This window comes from Balaenoptera physalus, assembly GCF_965194825.1.
Source record: "Balaenoptera physalus genome assembly, chromosome: 12".
In the NCBI taxonomy this organism is placed as follows: domain Eukaryota; kingdom Metazoa; phylum Chordata; class Mammalia; order Artiodactyla; family Balaenopteridae; genus Balaenoptera; species Balaenoptera physalus.
Window position 1 is genome coordinate 86,048,021 of NC_138897.1, and position 18,305 is coordinate 86,066,325.

General features: G+C 44.0%; 1 protein-coding gene across 17 annotated transcripts in view; it reads left to right on the forward strand.

Annotated features, from left to right (window-relative positions):
• Nucleotides 1–18,305, forward strand: part of SUDS3 (SDS3 homolog, SIN3A corepressor complex component) — a 370,845-nt gene that overhangs the window by 37,708 nt on the left and 314,832 nt on the right. For 14 of the 17 annotated variants that reach the window (XR_014251702.1, XR_014251703.1, XM_082416843.1 and 11 more), the window contains one exon: nt 95–180. Coding sequence is in view for 12 of the 17 variants with exons in the window: in XM_082416843.1 (XP_082272969.1) it covers nt 95–180 (86 nt within the window). In the remaining 5 variants the exon portion in view is untranslated. Of the gene's footprint in view, nt 1–94; nt 181–13,457; nt 13,713–18,305 lie in introns of all 17 variants that reach the window. The other 3 variants (XR_014251699.1, XR_014251700.1, XR_014251701.1) reach the window with 1 other exon arrangement.

The window sequence follows — 18,305 nt, forward strand, 5'->3', positions numbered from 1 at the left end:
TACACCTAATTCGTGCAAACATCCCGACGCTCTGGAAAGTTTGCCCCTCAGGATTAGCCTCTCTCATCATCTTCCTTTTCCATCTCCCCCGCAGATCTGGGTGAGGAAGACAAGTGACAGCACCAAGATGAGGATTTACTTGGGCCAGCTTCAGCGCGGGCTCTTCGTGATCCGCCGGAGGTCAGCGGCTTGACTTTCTCCAGTGTTGGTCTTCCCTTGACCCCTTTTCTGGAATGGTTTTTGGTTTTGTTTTGCTCTTAATAGAAAGTTTTTAACTTGGGACTTGCTGCTTGCTTGGCCTTGGAAAATGGAGAACACTGTGGTGGATTCTGCAAGGCGCCCTTGTGGCCAGGCACTTCCCGCCTTTGTGTCATTCTTTCTCTGCCTCGACTTCTTCCAGTCATCCGTCACCATGAGACTATTTTGCTTTCAGGAGTATTGGGAGTTTGCTTTACTGATTTCTTTGTTTTTTGCTTATACTTTGCCTTTTTTTTTTTTTTTTTTAAGCCTTTGTCTTTTTTTTTTAAAGCCTCCGTTGAGTTTGAAGGGACAACTCTCTTAATTATCTATAGGTCTTTCTGTCATGATGAGGAGCAGGAAGGGGTACCCTCCTCAATGCATTTTCATGTTTTGAATCTGATTAGTGGATCATGTAGCTACCTTCCTTGTCAAGCCCAATTCACTGTTTCCCCAGAAGCTTGGGGCAGAGGTCCTAGCAGAAGGAGATTAATTCTCCTGGCTCTAAGCCTTCTCGGAGAAATGAATGCCTTGTGTAACATCTGGCGTATGCCATCCATTCCACCGGCTGAAAGACAGAAAAATTCGCCTGGGAGACGACGTGCACTGCAGTAAATGGGGTTGAGGGAAGGGGGCGTTTCATATTCATAAAGTGCTGAAGGTTCCATATTTTAAATGTTGTTTAATGCAAGTGGTTCACTCAAACACATTTGTTCTAGCTCAGGCTGGAACAAGAAGCGGTCATTTCAGAAGCTTTCGTTTGTAATTACCTCCTCTCTCCTGCTCCCAAGTAGATGAGGTGGCACCTGCCGCCGGCTGGTGACCCGGGTTGTCTGTGGTCGGTGGGGAGGTGAGATGGTTGGTGGAGTCATCAGTGATCTGTAGACTCTCACTGGTACCTCACATTGCACTCTTCTCGTCGCTCACGCCAGTGTTGCGCCTTGGCCATTCCGAACCCATGGCACCTTGTCGGCACTCCCGGGCTCCCAGGAGATCTGGCCCAGGTTGCAGACGGGGAAGGCCGTTGGCTGCCGCTAAACCTGCACTCTCCCTAATGAATCCTGGTGAAACAGCCTGCCCTGCGCCCTTTCCCTCATTCCCATAATGGGAGAAATAACTCACTGGGTGATGATTTTTTTGTTTTGTTTCTAATATTCTAGTTGCCACCTTAAGATGTTTAAAGTATTTGGGGTTAGAGCAAGTGTTAGCATCTCTCTGGGCAATCAGTAGACCTTATACATCCTAGGAAATCTTTGTAAGTAATTCCCTTGGTCTCAAGTGATTGTCTTCGTGTTGTCTCTTGATGTACACACCCCACAGCTAGTTGTAGAGCTGTGATGACAAGTAAATCACCTTCTCCAGAGTCCTGGCTTCAACAGAGACCAAACCCTGCTGACTCAGAGTAAAGACTTGTACAGATACATTTTAGTTTTCGTTTATAATCCAATTTTCCTTTCTTTTTTTCTGGTGTTGGAGTCTCATTTAGAGAACAGGACAAATGATGCTGTTTATCAAAATTGCCTGGGCGTTCTGAGTTTCTTCTCTGCCTCCCAGCCCCCCATAATTATGATCTTTGCAATAGTGAACCAGATCGACAGTAAACAGTGGCTTCACCTTTTGTTTCTTCTTGGCGGCCTTTGCTGTAAGGGAGGCTCTCTCTTGATTGAATTGTCACTGTGGTGTGTGTTACCTCCCATAATATCAGGGAGCTCTTTGTTAGCCCCTTGTGCCCTGTGATGGAAATTTATTTAGATATATTTAGTGTGTGTTGCCATCGAAGGTGGTTTATTTTAATTTTTTTTTTTTTTTTTAATGATTATCTTGTCTTCCTAACACTGCACCAAAGTTTGTTTTTTGGGGGATGGATTGTACTGATAACTAGTTTTCTGCATGGATGCAGCAGCAAGTTGCCTTGTTTTCTTGCCTTGTCTGGTGGGTCCTTTGTGCTTTCATGAAATAACTGGTGATTTGAAGACCGGGCACTTTACCCTTTTCTGTAAATTTGAGGATGTTTGAGGCCACACTTCGGCCTGGTCGCAGCCCCACTGCTGCCTTCTCAGTATCCTCACAACCTTTAACAATCATGATCTAGTGAAAATGAGGGAAACCGTAAAGTACACTTGAGACACAGCACTGTAAATTATATTCCTGATCCCGGAAGACTTGCTTTTTATTGAGTCACTCCAGGGATGAAAAAATCAGCAGTTCTACCCCTCAGACAGGCCCCTGTGGTGACCTGGGGTGGAAAAACCCCCTTGTTCGGAGATGGAGGTGCTTTTGTGATGGGCAAAATCGAACGAGAGAAGGAAAAAACAGACTTTGAGCTTCCTAGAATAAGAGGGGCCTGGCTTTTAGCCCAGGTGGTTATTCTTCTTCCAAAAGGTCTTTGTCTCTTCTTGGACTCCAGGGCACTGGATAAATTACCAAATTCAAACTGTTCCCTGCAAGTGGTAACTTGGATAAAGTTTGGTCCAGACAATTCCAGTCAAGAACCTATACATGTGTTAATCTGATCAAGAACCTGTATGTGTGTTACTCTGTTCAAGAAGCTGTATGTGTGTGATTCTGATCAAGAACCTTTACATGTGTTTCGTTCAAGGCATCAGCCTCAGGTATTACACACAGTGTTTGCTATGGGTGTGGCCTAATGTTTATTTTACCTCCACTTCGGGGTTGTGTGCTTCCCTCAACTCCCTCTCTAAGCCAGTGTCCTCTTGAACAGTTTCCAGATTTCTGTAGCCATACCAAAGCCAGGATGTTTTCATTCATTCGGATACCAGTATTTATGGAAGTCTAACTACCTAACTTACCTTAAGTTTTGAAAAAAAAACCTCAGACTGGGGCCAGTGTAAGATCCCAGAGGCTGGTCTGCAAATCAGGCTACTTGTATTGGTGTGTGAGACCCTGCGTTTAGGACTGGGTGACTTTTCTAAGAGAAATATGGGGGGGTGGGGTGGGATTGGTTCCATTTTTTTTTTTTAACCTAACTTGGGGCTGGGTGGGGGGAATCCTATTTTTTACAGTATTTTTGTTTTTGTTTTTCTATTAACATTTCCTTTTATCGTTGGATTTTTTACTAAAATTCCTCCTGATATAAAAATTGTTTCTAATCTGGGAATTTGAAATCTTTCTACTTAATGTTGCACCATTTTTTTCCAAAGAGTTTAAACCACTATAATACCAGAACATGGCAAAAAATAATAATGATAACTTAGAGCCATTTCAAGCAGTTGGTGGGCTTTTTTTTACAATAACATCATTAACTGGTACATTAAATGTTCTGAGAGGTGAATGTAACAAGTAGAGGGTTTTATTTTTTTTTTAATGACAATAAACTTTCAAAGAGAAAACCAGCACGTAGTCTGTATATTTTTACTGAAATTATATCCATTGACTTGTATATCCGTTGACTTGATAAATGATTGAAATTTATTTTAGGTTTTCCCTCCAGCAATTGGGAAGGAAGGAAGTTGGGGAAGAGGGAGGGACCTACTAGACATTTGCTCATTATGAAGGGTGAGATACGGAGTGATGTCCAAGACTGACTCTCAGGTTTGTAAAGATCAGTCTAGGGGTGTCGACCCTTAAATGTAGCCAGCTGTCTCCTGGTTGGAGAGGATAAAAGAATCTGATTAAAAATGGAGTAAATAGGGACTTCCCTGGTGGCACAGTGGTTAAGAATCCACCGGCCAATGCAGGGGACACGGGTTGGAGCCCTGGTCCGGGAAGATCCCACATGCCGCGGAGCAACTAAGACTGCCAGCCACAACTGCTGAAGCCCGTGCACCTTGAGCCCCTGCTCCGCAACAAGAGCAGCCACTGCAGTGAGAAGTCCGTGTACCGCAATGAAGAGTAGCCCCTGCTCGCCGCAACTAGGGAAAGCCCACGCGCCGCAACTAGAGAAAGCCCGCGCGTAGCAACGAAGACCCAACGCAACCAAAAAATTTAAAAAAAAAAAAAATTAAAAAAGTAAATAAAATTGACCTTAGATAGGAAATACCTTAAGGTAAACTGGTCTGATGAGGAGGATGCTGTTCATTGGGTACTCGAGAGCAGGACTTGCCAATCTCACCAAACATCATGGTATTTCCACAGCTCCCAGCGGGTAAAGTGATAAGGCCGCTTGCTGCCACTGGGGACTGACGTCTTGTGCTTGCAACCCAGCTGTACTTGTAACACCCATTGGGAAGGGCTGCTTCATGCTTTGGGTAATGGAGAGGGGCAGTCACGATCTGAATAATTTTTTATTGCAACATAACATTCATACAGAAAAGTGCGCAAGTCTTAATTGTAGAAGTTGTTTTCTCAGTGTGAACACATGCACGTAACCAGCTTCTAGACCAAGAGACAGCGTCACCAGCGTCCATGTAACCAGCATCTAAACCAAGAGACAGCGTCACTAGCCTCCACGTAACCAGCATCTAGACCGAGAGACAGTGTTACCAGCGTCCATGAGCTCTGTAGGCTTTCTTCCAGTTACCACTCCTCGCTAGGGTAACTACTAGCCCGACAAGTTTTCTCTGTTTTAATCACCTTAGCCTTCAGGCTCTTCAGGTCTATGGGTCCTTCCGTATTTGTTCTAGAAGAGCCAAGTCCTTGGTGTAGGCTAGGGGCTGCTGACCAGGGATGCAAGAGCTGGCAGCAAAGGGTGTGGCTAAGGGGGAGAGGCCCAAAAGCAGACTCAGGTCAACCATCTCGCCTTCCTGTTTGTTACCAAGGCAAACGGGGCTTGCCCTTGACGTTAGTATCTGCCTTTAACTGAGTACTCCTTATACGTCAGGCACTGGACTAAACCCTTTGTAGGAGGTGTTTTCTCGCTTAATCCTGGCAGTAATCTGTGAAAGAGTACTAATACTCACAAACTTCAGGCTGGTTTAATACAATCAAGCCAAGACTTAATTCTCCTTTGAAACCCAGAGGTCAGCACTGTGCCTGGTCATAGTAAGTGCTCCGTGAATGTTAGCTGTCAGACAGTGTTAGTGTCAAATGATGGGCCGAGAGAGGCAGACTGGTTAGTAAGAATGGCTCCAGTTCTTGGCACTCTGCCCTTCACCTGCGTCATCTCATTGAAGCCTCATGACAACCCTGGAGAGAATACACTGTTGTTATCACCAGTTTTCAGAGGAGGAAGGAGATTCTGTTAGTCACAGAAGATGGTTCAGTAACTTTTCCAAGGTCACACACTGAGTGGCCGAGTCCACGTCTTCCGGAATCTGAGCCAGCTTTCCTACCTCCTACCCTTTGCTGTCCTTTCCCAACCCCATCTGTTAAAATCACATTCAGCCTTCTCACCTTTCTCCTCCAGTGCTTCCCTGGGAGTTTGCTTTTATCTGTTCTCACCTCTTGGACACACATCCAGGGCAAATTTTAGAGGTAAAAACACTCTTATTTGGTGGGACCCTTCCCCTTGCCGGATAACTCTGGGGTTCTCCCTTGGCATTAGAGTTGAGGAGTCAAGTTCCCGGCCAAGAGATTGTTTCCTTTGAAAAGGCACGAGTATGACAGTTTCACAAAGGAAGGAACCGTTTAGAACGTGGAGAGTAATGGGTCTGGATGGAGCTGACTTTATCTCATAAGCAACGAGAGAGACTTCGGAGGGAAACACGTATCTGTATTTTTCCAACTCACTTTCTTCCTGCCTTTCCTATCATCGGTAAAGTGAGGAGGAGAGGTAGGAGCCATTGAGAGCTGGACGTCGTACATCATTACTGCGCTCTGGAGGTCAATGGACCTTCCCATGTCGCATCCTGTGGAGTCACTGGCTGGAAGAGCACACACACAGTTCTGTGTCACCTGCTGCAAGCTGCCTGCTCAGCTCCCACCAGCAACCTGGGCAGAAGCAGGAATGGAACCAATTTCTGGTCTCTTTCACTAGTGTTAGAGACTCTCCAAGCCCCATCTTTGGGTAAGCACTTTCCCAGCTTTTAAAAAGAAGGCATATTGGGACTTCCTTGGTGGTCCAGTGGTTTAGACACCGCACTTCCATTGCAGGGGGCACAGGTTCGATCCCTGGTCGGGGAACTAAGATTGCGCATGCCGCGTGGCGCTGCCAAAAAAAAAAAAGCACTAGATGGAATGAGCTAGAAATGTGGGCACCAGCTCACTCTTTCTGGACATAATAGCATGGCAAGAAATATATTAGCTGTAGCCACTTTAGTGTTAACCAGAATATTTTTGTGAATAGCTATGATTTTTAAGACAAAGAGATACATATGTTTAGGAGGACCCCTAGGGGAGTGAGGTAGATAAGATACAGCATAGGTACCTAAGGTGCTTAATCCCTTTACCCATTTTCTCTAATCTGCGTTTGCTCAATTCCCTGAAAGATAGAAATCTATAAAATAGCAGAATTTGCTTTACAGATAGGGGAAGACCAATAATCAGAATTGTAAAGATTCTCTCCCGTTTCCCAGGAGCTGGAGACTCAGCAGTCTGTGTTCTGGTTTTCTGTAGGCATCTGCTCTCTCTGTGCCGAAGGTGTAGATGGTCCAGGAGTTGAAGCAGGCAGTACTCAAGAGCCAGCTAGGAGAGCAGTGTCAGGAGGGATCAAGTAGGTGCTGAGGGTGGAAGTACAGCAGCCCCAGGAATACAGGCAAGGCCCTGCAGATAATCAAGAATCCCTTATTTCACCACTGAGTGTTTACGGAAATGCAGTGTGGCGGAGCAAAGGTTTAGAAATTAGTGTTTGAATCCGGCTTTGCTGTTTAACTAGTTGTGTGATCTTGGGCAACTTAATCTCTCTGAATCTCAGTTCCCTCATCTGTTAAATAATATCCACCTCAGAGGGTGATTTTGAGGGTTCTGGTATTAACACATCTACTACTTACTACGTGCCAGGCATTTTACACATATTAACTAATTGAATCCTTATAATCCTGTGAGGTAGGTAGTAATATAATCCTCCTTGTGTAGTTGAGGAAATCGAGAAACATTAGGTAATTTGCCCGAGGTCACACAGCTAGTAAATGGTGAGCCAGGATGCTGAGCCCAGGTGGTCTCTCTTGAGTCCCTGCCCTCGTTCACTGTGCTGTACTGTGAGGTATACATGGCATAGGACTGGACACAGGGAGTGCCCAGTCTATGGAGACTGTCCCTTCCATTGTCATCCTGCTGCCATCCAACTGCTCCCTATCCTTGGGTGTTAGTCTGAGTGCCAAATCCTAAGAGACCAGAGCAATTCCTGGGAAGCTAGTTGAGTGCCAACGGACTGTGAAGATGAAGCTGGTGGCTTTGGAGATCATGCTAAGCATCAGCTACAAATGGGTTGTGAATACCCATTGTGTTGGGTTGAGAAGGATTCTGAGGCCCAAGTCTGGGTGGAGTGGGAAGTAGTAGCCTAATCATTTACTTTTGCCTGCCATGGGCAAGGGAGCCGATTTATTTGCCATCCCTGATTTAGTGTGACCCCTTCATTTTGAAGATGAAAACATCTGAGGCCCAGAGATGATAATGATTTTCCTAAGGTCATATGGGTAGCTCTGGGCAGTGCACGGTTAGAACACAGTTGGGACAATTATTTGAGTACCTACTTGCATCACACTCTGTGCTCGGAAGCCTGGTGGACAGCCCACTTGATGACCTGGCTAATTTGTCGTCTCAGTGGGTTCATTTTTGCCTTTGTGCCTACAGTAGAGGCGATGGGGCTCTTGGGTTTGTCATCCTGGTTTGGCCACTCATTGACCTTGGGACATTTACTTAATATCTGTGTGCTTCAGTGTTAGGGCACACTCGTCCCAGCGTGCTTGGGACTTTTCTGGGTTTAGCACTGAAAGTCTGAGGAGCCCCATCAGATACTGGCAAACTGGGGCAGCTGGTCACTCAGCTTCCTCTGTAAAGTGGGGGTGAGAATTGCCCCTGGATTAACTGATTTATTTTGGGTAAAGCACTTAGAGGTAGTGTTTGGGACATAGTAAGTCCTCAATACATGTTAGTTGTTAATTGTTCTTGTTTTCATTATTATGGGAGCCCAAGGGTCCCTGCCACAGAATGGTTTCCTGGAGAGGTTCATTCTCAGCCCAGACAAGATTGGGAACCCTGCCATGATAATCTGGTCACCTGTAGCCAATTGCTTGGGATGTTTTTTCTTCTACTCGAAACAGTCAATAATCATGAGCTTGAGAATGTGACAGTCATTGCATTCAATTCAGATGATTCATTATGCAGCATCTATTGCATGTTACCTAGTGTACTAGGCTGTTTTTGGGGATTCAGAGACAGAAGCACGGTTCCATGGTTGTCAGTAATTCTAGTTCAATGTAATAGGTGTGGAGAATGGACTGGAATGGGGGTGATGGAGAAAATAGCAGCAGCTGACATTTATTGAGCATACGGTTAAGGCTTCATGTGCACCATCATTTATTATTCATTGTAATCCTGTGAGGTTGTTACGTGTCTACATTTTACAGATTGGGAAGCTGAGGTGTTGAGAGGTGAAGAAACTCGCCTCAAGTTCAACCAACTCAATTCCAAAGCAGGTCTCGCTGACCCAGAGTCTATATTCTTATTAACCATGAATGCTTTGTAATTTCTTCTGAAAGAAAATAAAATTTGAGCTTGGCCTGAAAGCTGGGTTGGCCTTGAGCAGTGTCCGTGGCCAGGAATAGGAAATCACATAGAGGAAATGGTTTGAGGGAAAGCACAGAGGTGGGACGGCGGGGGCATGTTTAAAAACTCAAAGAAGTGTGTGTTCAGCAGTCAATCTGGATGAATGTGCTTTGAACTTTAAAGCCAGTTCGCTCCCCAGCCCCGTATCTTTTTGTCCTTCCACACCTGGGGCTCACCTTCCTATCCTTTCCGCCTCTCTAATTTTCTCCCTCTCCCTGGCCCAGCGTATTCCCCCCGCCTCCCCTTTTATATCGCCAGTGCAGTGGCTTGTGGCAGTCCTGCGGTGACACTTTCCAATTTCACACTTACATGCTCCTGAAAGTATTGGTAAACTAACTCGTATGTAAAACCAATAAAGGGCAACAGCACACATTCCTGTGAGACAGTAATTTTGTTTGACTCCCTTTTCTTGTGCTTTGATCCCTTCTTCCCACAAACATGGTGCTTTGACCTTACCAGAAGTGGAAACTTTCAGGAATCCAAGTGTGGTGGAGCCCTGTAAGCATATGAGTAGTAGGAATGAATAAGGGCTCGTGTTGATCGAGCACTTACTCTGTGCCCAGGCAAGTGCTAAGTACTTTCCATATGCTGTCTTATTTAATACACTCAACAGCCGTGAGAGGTGTGTCTTAATGATTCTCTAATTTTACAAATGAGGCAGTTGAGGCTCAGAGGAGAAAAGTGTGTTCACCTCTGCACCCCATTCATACGTTTCCTTTTCCCGTTGGCTTTCCCTATTGCTAACACAGACTGCCAAAGTATAGAGGATGCTTAGATGTCATCTGAGTCAACCCCCTCCATTTTTCACACCTGGAAACAGACATTGACGAGGGAAGGGACTTGCCTAAGATCACACAGCCGATTATTGGTAGAGCAGGAGTTAGAATTCAGATCTTGCAGCTCTTAATCCAATGACTGAGAAAAATCCCAGTCTTAAGGCTGAAGGGCATAGACTCAAGACTTGGGTTTGAGGTTTAGCTCTGCTGCTTATGAGCTGTGTGACCTTAGGCAGGTCACATAACCTCTCTGGGCTCCAGTTTCCTTATCTAGAAGGTGGAGATAATAATAGTAGCCACCTCAGAAGTTTATTGTGAGGATTAAATGAGGTCATGCAAACAAAGCAGCCAGCCAGTGACCCTCATGCTTGAAACAAGCCTTCGGTTGCCCTAATGCTTTAGAAAATGTACCCCACGTTGCCAACTGCCCATGTTAGGGATCGTTGTTACTTCAGTTGTCATCTGCCCCACCTGCTTGGGTCCCATCATGACATGAGGCTAAGCCCACAGCAACCTTGCCCAAGGCAAGCCAACAGAAACCACTAGCCACAGACCTTGAAATTCAAAACAAGCAGGTGTCCAGGCCTCTTTCCTTCACCATATTAACGCCTCACTACAGAAGAGTTTGAATTGTTGCCCCTCTGGCTGTGCTGAGAAACCCAAGGGACTGTGAGCCAGGGAGGAAAGGGCCTGGATCATTTTTTGTTTTTCCTCCAAATTCCCAGGGACTAGTATACTGTAGGCACACATTAAATGCTTATTGAATGAATGAGTGGTTGGCTATTGCCTGATTTCTCATTGCAGCATATTAATCTCTTTCTAAGATCAAAGTAGTGCACGTGCAGTTTAGAAAGTCAAAGGATTCTACAAAGTTGGCCAACAAAACACAGTAGTCCCCTGTTTTCTCCTTCATTTCCCCTCCCAGAATCAACCAGCTGATTATTTTCGTATTTAACTTCTATCTCTGTCTCCTTGTTACCAATGCTAGATATTTCTGTTCTAGGCATTCTCTATTAAATTCCCACTGTGGAAGCCATCCCCTACTCCCCCAGAATATAGTTCTTTCATAATTTTGATTAGGTCAGTATTCAGTGTTTACATTAATATGACTATATAAATGCTAGTCAGAGCAGAGTCATGTTGTAAACTATGACTGCTTTTTCTTTCCTGGACAGTGTTCTCTCCAGGAGTCAATAATTATCTTGCTCTTTAAAACAATTTTGTTGTTTGCTTGCTTTTCTGTGCACTATTGCAAATTCGACCTCAAAGCCTTGACAAGTGTCTCAGTTCCTCCCAATAGATTGCGATGCGCCAGGTATCCCGTCCATTTCATCACTCTGAAAAAGCATCCTCCCTGGGGACCTCTGACCTCCACTCTGGACTGGTTGCCCCGCAGCCTGGCACACAGTGGTCCCTCTGGGGTCCCGCTTCACCACCATCCTGGAGCTCCCCATTACCTCTCTTTGGGTTTGGATCTCCCATTTCTTGTTTCTCTTGTCTTCCTATTTCTCTGCTTCCTCCTCCATTTGGGTAAAACGCATCTTGCAGTAACTTACCAAGCGTGATTCAGAACACTTTTATTCTGTTCTCTTCATTGATGCTTTGGCTGGTATAACTATGTTTTTCATGCCCAGAATTTAGGCCTATATATTTCCAGAACTGAAAAGGCCTGCTAAGTACTTAGCACTTAACCGTATTTCAAACAGCCCCTCCCTCCCTTAACCTCCATTTCTAGAGGTTCCCTGTGCTGCTAATTCATTATTTTCAAGTTCTTCACTGTCAAGTTTTAAAATTCAGGATTTTTTTTTTTTAATTTACTTTTCAGCTTCTAAAATTTGGTTGTTTCTTCTCCAATGTTTTCCATTCCGGAGGGTTTAATTCTGGCTTGGAAATCATTTGCCTTCAAGAATTTGAAGGCACTGTTTATTGCTTTCTAGCTTCCAATGTTGCCCCTGAGAAGTCTGAAGCCATTCTGATTACTGACTATTTGACTTTTTTCCCCAGCTTTATCGCGATATAATTGATATATGACATTGTGTACAAGTTTAAGGTGTCCAACATGATTTGGTATATGTGTGTATTGTGATGTGATTACCAATAAGGCTAGTTAACATATCCATCATCTTATTAGTTATCATTTTGTGTGTGTGTGGTGAGAACTTTTAAGGTCTACGATCTTAGCACCTTCTAAGCGTGCAGTACAGTATTGTTAACTATAGTTACCATGCTGTCCATTACATCCCCAGGCTTTACAAAATAAACTGGAGGTTTGTACCTCTGACCACCTTCGCCCATTTCCCCCACCTCCTAGGCCCTGCCTCTGGCAACCACCCGTCTGCTCTGTTTCCATGAGTTCATCTTTTTTAGATTCCACATGTAAGTGATATCATACAGCATTTTTCTTTGTCTGACTTATTTCACTTACATAGTGCCCTCAACGTTCATTCATATTGTTGCAAATGGTAGGATTTCCTTTTTTTATGGCTGAATAATATTCCATTTTGCATATATACCACATTTTCTTTCTTGTTTTACTTTTCTTTTTTTTTTTTTTTTTTTTTTTTTTTTGTGGCTGTGCTGTGTGGCTTGCAAGATCTTGGTTCCCTGATTAGGGATCAAGCCCAGGCCCACAGCAGTGAAAGCATGGAGTCCTAACCACTGGACTGCCAGAGACTTCCCTGTACCACATTTTCTTTATCCATTCATCTGTCAATGAACACAGGTTTTTCTCATGTCTTGGCTCTTGTGAGTAATTCTTCAGTGAACACGGTGGGGTGCAGATATCTCTTTGAGATAATGATTTCATCTTCTTTGGATATATACCCAGGAGTGACATTGCTGGATCCTATGGTAGTTCTATTTTTAATTTTTTGAGGAACCTCCATACTGTTTTCCATAGTGGCTGCACAAATTTACATTCCCACCAACACTGCACAAGGGTTCCCTTTTCTCCATATCCTGGCCAACACTTGTTAACTCTTGTCTTTGTGCTAATAACCATTTTATAGGTGTGAGGTAATATCTCGTGGTTTTGATTTTCATTTCCTGATGATAAGTGTTGTTGAGCACCTTTTCATGTGCCTGTTGGCCATTTGTGTATCTTCTTCATTTATTTATTTATTTATTTTTGGCTGTGTTGGGTCTTTGTTGCTGTGTGCAGGCTTTCTCTAGTCGCAGTGAGCGGGGGCTACTCTTTGTTGCGGTGCACTGGCTTCTCATTGTGCTGGCTTCATTTTGTTGCGGAGCACAGGCTCTAGGGCACACGGGCTTCAGTAGTTGTGGCGCGTGGGCTCAGTAGTTGTGGCTTACCAGCTCTAGAGCGCAGGCTCAGTAGTTGTGGCACATGGGCTTAGTTGCTCCACGATGTGTGGGATCTTTCCGGACCAGGGCTTGAGCCTGTGTCCCCTGCATTGGCAGGCGGATTCTTAACAACTGCACCACCAGGGAAGTCCCTCCTTGGTGTTTTGAAAGTTCATGACAGTAGGCTCTGGCGTGGGCCCATTGTGCTAAGTGGTTAGTTGGCTTTTTCAATTCTGGAAACTTAGGTCCTCAAATTCTGAGAATTGAAATACACATATACATAAATATACACATACACACATACCTATTTCATGGATGTGATAGGCAGCCTCCAAGATGGCCCCAGTGATCCTCACCTCCTGATAGTCATACCTTGTACAGATCACTCTCATTATTGGACCAGGATTGGTCTCTGTGACCAATAGCACACAGTGGAAATGATAATAATTCACTTCTGAGATTGGGCTATAAAAGGCACCGTGACTTCCATTTGGCCATGCTCTCTCTTTCTCTTGGATCACTTGCTTTGGGGGAAGCCAGCTACCATGTGAAGAAGCCTTATGGGGAGTTCCATGTGGCAAAGAACTGAGGCCGCCTGCCAATAGCCAACTAGCAACTGAGGCTTCTGCCAACAGCCATGTGAGTGAGTCACTTTGGAAAGAATCCTCTAGCCCCAGTCCAGCCATCAGGTGAGACAGCAGCCCTTGCTGACAGCTTGACTGCAACCTCTGAGGAGACCCTGAGCCAGAACTACCCCACTAAGCTGCTCCTAGATTCCTGACCTTCAGAAACTAGGTAAGAGAATAAATGTTTGTTATAAGTTTCTGTGTGGTTGGGGTAATTTTTTTTATGCAGCAATAGGTAAATAATATAATGCATGATTTCCTCCCCTCCATTTTTTCTGTTCTGGCATTCAGTGATTCCTGTTACTTGGATAGTAGACTTCCTATAACAGTCTTTAAATTTTCATTTCTTTCCTATTTTTATTTATCTTTTTACTTTCTGTTCTGGGTGATTTCCTTAACTTTATTTTCTAACCTTTCTATTGAGTTTAACTTTTGCTCTTTTCATTAAAACAAAAAATATTTTTACTAAGAGCTATTTTTGTTTTCTAATTTTTCATTCCCTCTTTTTTTTTTTTTTTTTAAATGTAGGACCTGGTTCTGGAGTCCTTTAGTCCAGAGACCTTTAGTTTTATCTTCTCTAGAAGAGAAATCTCTGGTCTCTTGCCAGGTTGGGATCTTGGCAGTCTTGCTGCATGAAGTAGGGAGACAGATCTGGGGAACTCAGAGCTTCTTAAACTGAATTTCAACCATTCCCACTGCCTTCACCTTCATTTCTAGGGGTATCTTCCTTTCTGATTAGGTGCTGCTAATCCATGTTCCTCTGCTTTATCCACTGCTGGCTTAAGATTTTGTTGTGTTTTTTTAATCTACATTCAGCTTCTGCAATTTGTTCTTTTCCTTGCCTATTCTCTCAATTCTGGAGGGTGTAAACCCTAAAACAACAACAAAAAAACACCTCTGTAGTTGTCTTCATGGGATTTCATGGAAAAGAGAAAAAAAGATATGTGTATTTAACCAACCCTCTTTACCTCAACACTTCATGCCTTACCTGCCCCCACCTCTCTCTGGGACCTTCTGTGACTCATTGAGCCTCTTACTCATCAAGAAAATGAAAGGGACGTTGGCTTTCTCCCTGTCACTGTGGTTCTGAAGTCACAGTCAGTGAATAACTGCAGTGGGAACATTAGCAGGTCATTTCAAAATAATCAGTCTGTCCATACTTAACTGCATACCTGCTGGTTTGTGCCTGAAGACACGTCAATGGCCTTTAACTGCAGACTTTAACTTCAGAGCTGAGTGTCAAGATTTAAGAGGAGGGGGACTTCCCTGGTGGTGCAGTGGTTAAGAATCTGTCTGCCAATGCAGAGGATATGGGTTCAATCCCTGGTCTGGGAAGAGCCCACATGCCACGGAGCAACTAAGCCCGTGTGCCACAACTACTGAGCCTGCTCTCTAGAGCCCGCGAGCCACAACTACTGAAATCTACGTGCCTAGAGCCCATGCACTGCAATGAAGAGTAGTCCCCACTCACCACAACTAGAGAAAGCCCGCATGCAGCAACAAAGACCCAACGCAGCCAAAAATAAATAAATTATTTTTTTAAAAAGAAGGTTTAAGAGGAGGAATTTACATACACGTACCTTGGAGGTCCGAGTATGTGTATATAACACAATGCCAGTGGGTTTCTATGCATATATGTGCACATACACACATCTCAAAAATGAGCCTTCTTGCCAAACAAAACCCAGCTTTGGACTGTGGGTGAAATGAGAAGCGTGAAAAATGTTTAGCCTGAAGTTTGTTTAAATATTCATGACGTCTTCAAAGCAAAGCTGTTGGGAAGACTAAGCCACCTGGAACACAGCTGGGATAGTACAATGAGACATCTTGAAAAAAATCATAGAGTCCTGTGCAGGGCTGAGAAGAATATTCAGAGGTGATCTAGCCCGGCCTCCTACTGCCTGCTGTAATAAACTATTTTGGGTAAGTCATGCTCATCATTAGCAAGATCAGATTAATGTTTAGAAAGTGTAGTACTGTTTTGTCAGTTTGAAGATAATTATATTTTGGGTTATACAACTTACTTGGGGTAATAAATTCCATTTATCGACTCCCTATCCTTCCTCATGAGATACGGTTTTAGAGACGGCAGTTATGTGGCACACGCATCATTGTTCTCCACTTTTGTACCCATGACAGACATTACTAATCAGTATGGCCCTCATTCTCTCTAGGTCCACATGTGAAGTCTCATGATCCTTTTCCATGCAGTGGCCACCAGCAATTGATTGGGGGTGGGGTGAGGCGGGGTGGCAGGCACACACACCAGATGAAACATAAAGGCCATTTCTGGTTGGGTCTTTTATCTCCAGTCTCAGTTGAACATGCTCCTGTTCACATTACTTTATCCAGAACTGATCTAGGCATGATCCATAAAGAACACACTAGGGTAGAATTTTGGCTTTGTGGCCTAAAATCACTTTAGCAATTTTATTTTTCCTTTTGGTATCTCACACCTCCCATGTTTGTCTTGGGTTTTGATTTAAATTCCAGGAGTTTGTGTTTATGCAGTCAGTTTCTTGAACTGAATAGCTTGCTTTATCCTGTTACACATCATCATCTTTTTATTCTAAACGACGGGTCAGCAAACCATGACCCACGGACCAAATCCAGCCCACCACCTTTTTTGTGAATAAAGTTTTATTGGAACATAGCCACACCCATAAATTTACACATTCTCCAAGACTGCTTTCGCATTAAGGCAGAGCTGAGTAGTTGTGACAGAGAATGTGTGGCCCACAGAGCCAAAAATATTTGGCAAAAAGACTCGGTGGGCTTCCCTGGTGGCGCAGTGGATGAGAATCCACCTGCCAATGCAGGGGACGCGGGTTCGAGCCCTGGTCCGGGAAGATCCCACATGCCATGGAGCAACTAAGCCTGTGTGCCACAATTACTGAGCCTGCGCTCTAGAGCCTGCAAGCCACAACTACTGAGCCTGTGTGCCACAACTACTGAAGCCCGTGCGCCTAGAACCTGTGTTCCGCAACAAGAGAAGCCACTGCAGTGAGAAGCCCACGTACCGCAACGAAGAGTAGCCCCCGCTCGCCGCAACTAGAGAAAAGCCCACGCACAGCAACGAAGACCCAACGCAGCCAAAAATAAATAAATTAAAAAAAATAATAAAGTGCTTAGGTGGAGAAAAATATTAAAAAAAAAAAAAAAAAAGACTCATTGGTACCCTCTGTGGTTGCAAACTAAAATTAGCAGTGGGCATGGAGCTGACTCCCTCAGGGTAATTGGTGGGCCGTGGAGGTGCTGGCTCCTGTCGATTACTCTAAGATGTTTTTTACCTCAGTCTCCATCTTTGAAATGGGGAAGAAAAATACCTGTTTTTACATCTTCCAATTTTCTGAGTATATGAGATTTCAAGCAAGAGAACTTGCCTTGAATGGAGGTTGCAAAGCAGAAGCCTGTGGGTAAGCTCCAACCCACAGGTGTTCTCTCTGGCTTACACAGTGAATTGTAAGCAATTGAATTAACTAAACATTCTTTTTTTCAATTGAGAGATTTTCGAGCGCCTCATGAGTAGTTAGCTAGCTTTGTGACTGAGTTTGTTGTCCTACGTGGACACAGTGGCTGAAGTTGAGTAGAAGCTTCTCCCTTTAGACAGCACACACTCTCATTGTAACCCACCATGCCTTTTATCTCCCCAACTCTGAAGCTGTGTCAGTTACTATTTAAAACGTCCCATTTCAGTCACTTACTCTGCCCTCTGATCCTTGTAGACAGTTGAACTTGTAACTTCCACATCTAAGCAGGAGAGATTTTCAGCTGGGTATAAGGAAGAACATCATCTACGAGATGAAGCACACTTTATAACCATTTGAACTGAATTGATAGAAAACCTTAACTCCCTAATTCTATGCATTTTAAAGGAACTTATCTTTAAATCGGGACATTTAAAATAAGAATATGTGAAAGAAAAGCTGTTTTTAGTACACGTACATATATAATTGTGCACTGTGATGCCCACTTATTGAGGGCAAAATGTTACCTCTGTGAAGTTATGGCAGAACTCGTAATATGTTCAAATCCTAGCTAGGCTCACTGAGAGGTCAGCTGGTACCTTGGACAGCACCATCCCAAGTCTTTGGTGTGAGTTTGTTCTGCAGGGGAAATACTGTATCTAGCACCCACTCTTAAAATTCCAGCTAACTCTGGACTCTTATTTTTTAAATACTTGTAACTCCTATAAAGGGGAACAGCAACTAAAAGAATGGGTAACTATCAAAACTAGAGTCTTCAGGACATTTTAATTATTTCCTTTATGTACCTTTTAAAGGTTTATTTACTGCTTATGTTAAAGGCCTGAATGGTGGCAGGGGGTTATTTCTTCTTCCTGAAAGCTACAAAGCATTTACTCTTTGCTTTCTGCACTGTTCTTTCAACAGTGTCTGGCACATAGTGAATGGTCAGTAATGAAAGCTTGCCCCTCCTATGGTGACATTTACAGTTGCTCTTTTCAGTCACAAAAAAGCAAGGTGCTAATGGGAAAGGGGTGGAGCATTTGATCCGTTTGTGGAAAGTGTGTTTTGTTTGGGCTTTCTGAAATAGGCTGCATTACCTCCCCTTGCCAACTTTGTTCACAAGCGGAATGAGTGAAATAAGAGAATCAGATCTAGCATCCTCCCCGACTCCCGCTGTACACATGCACACGCACACACACTCACGCATACACAATGCATTTCAAAGTGAACTCCCCACAAAATACACAGCACATTGCCCTCAACACCAGAGTCATTCCTTGAGTCTAGGTCCTTGC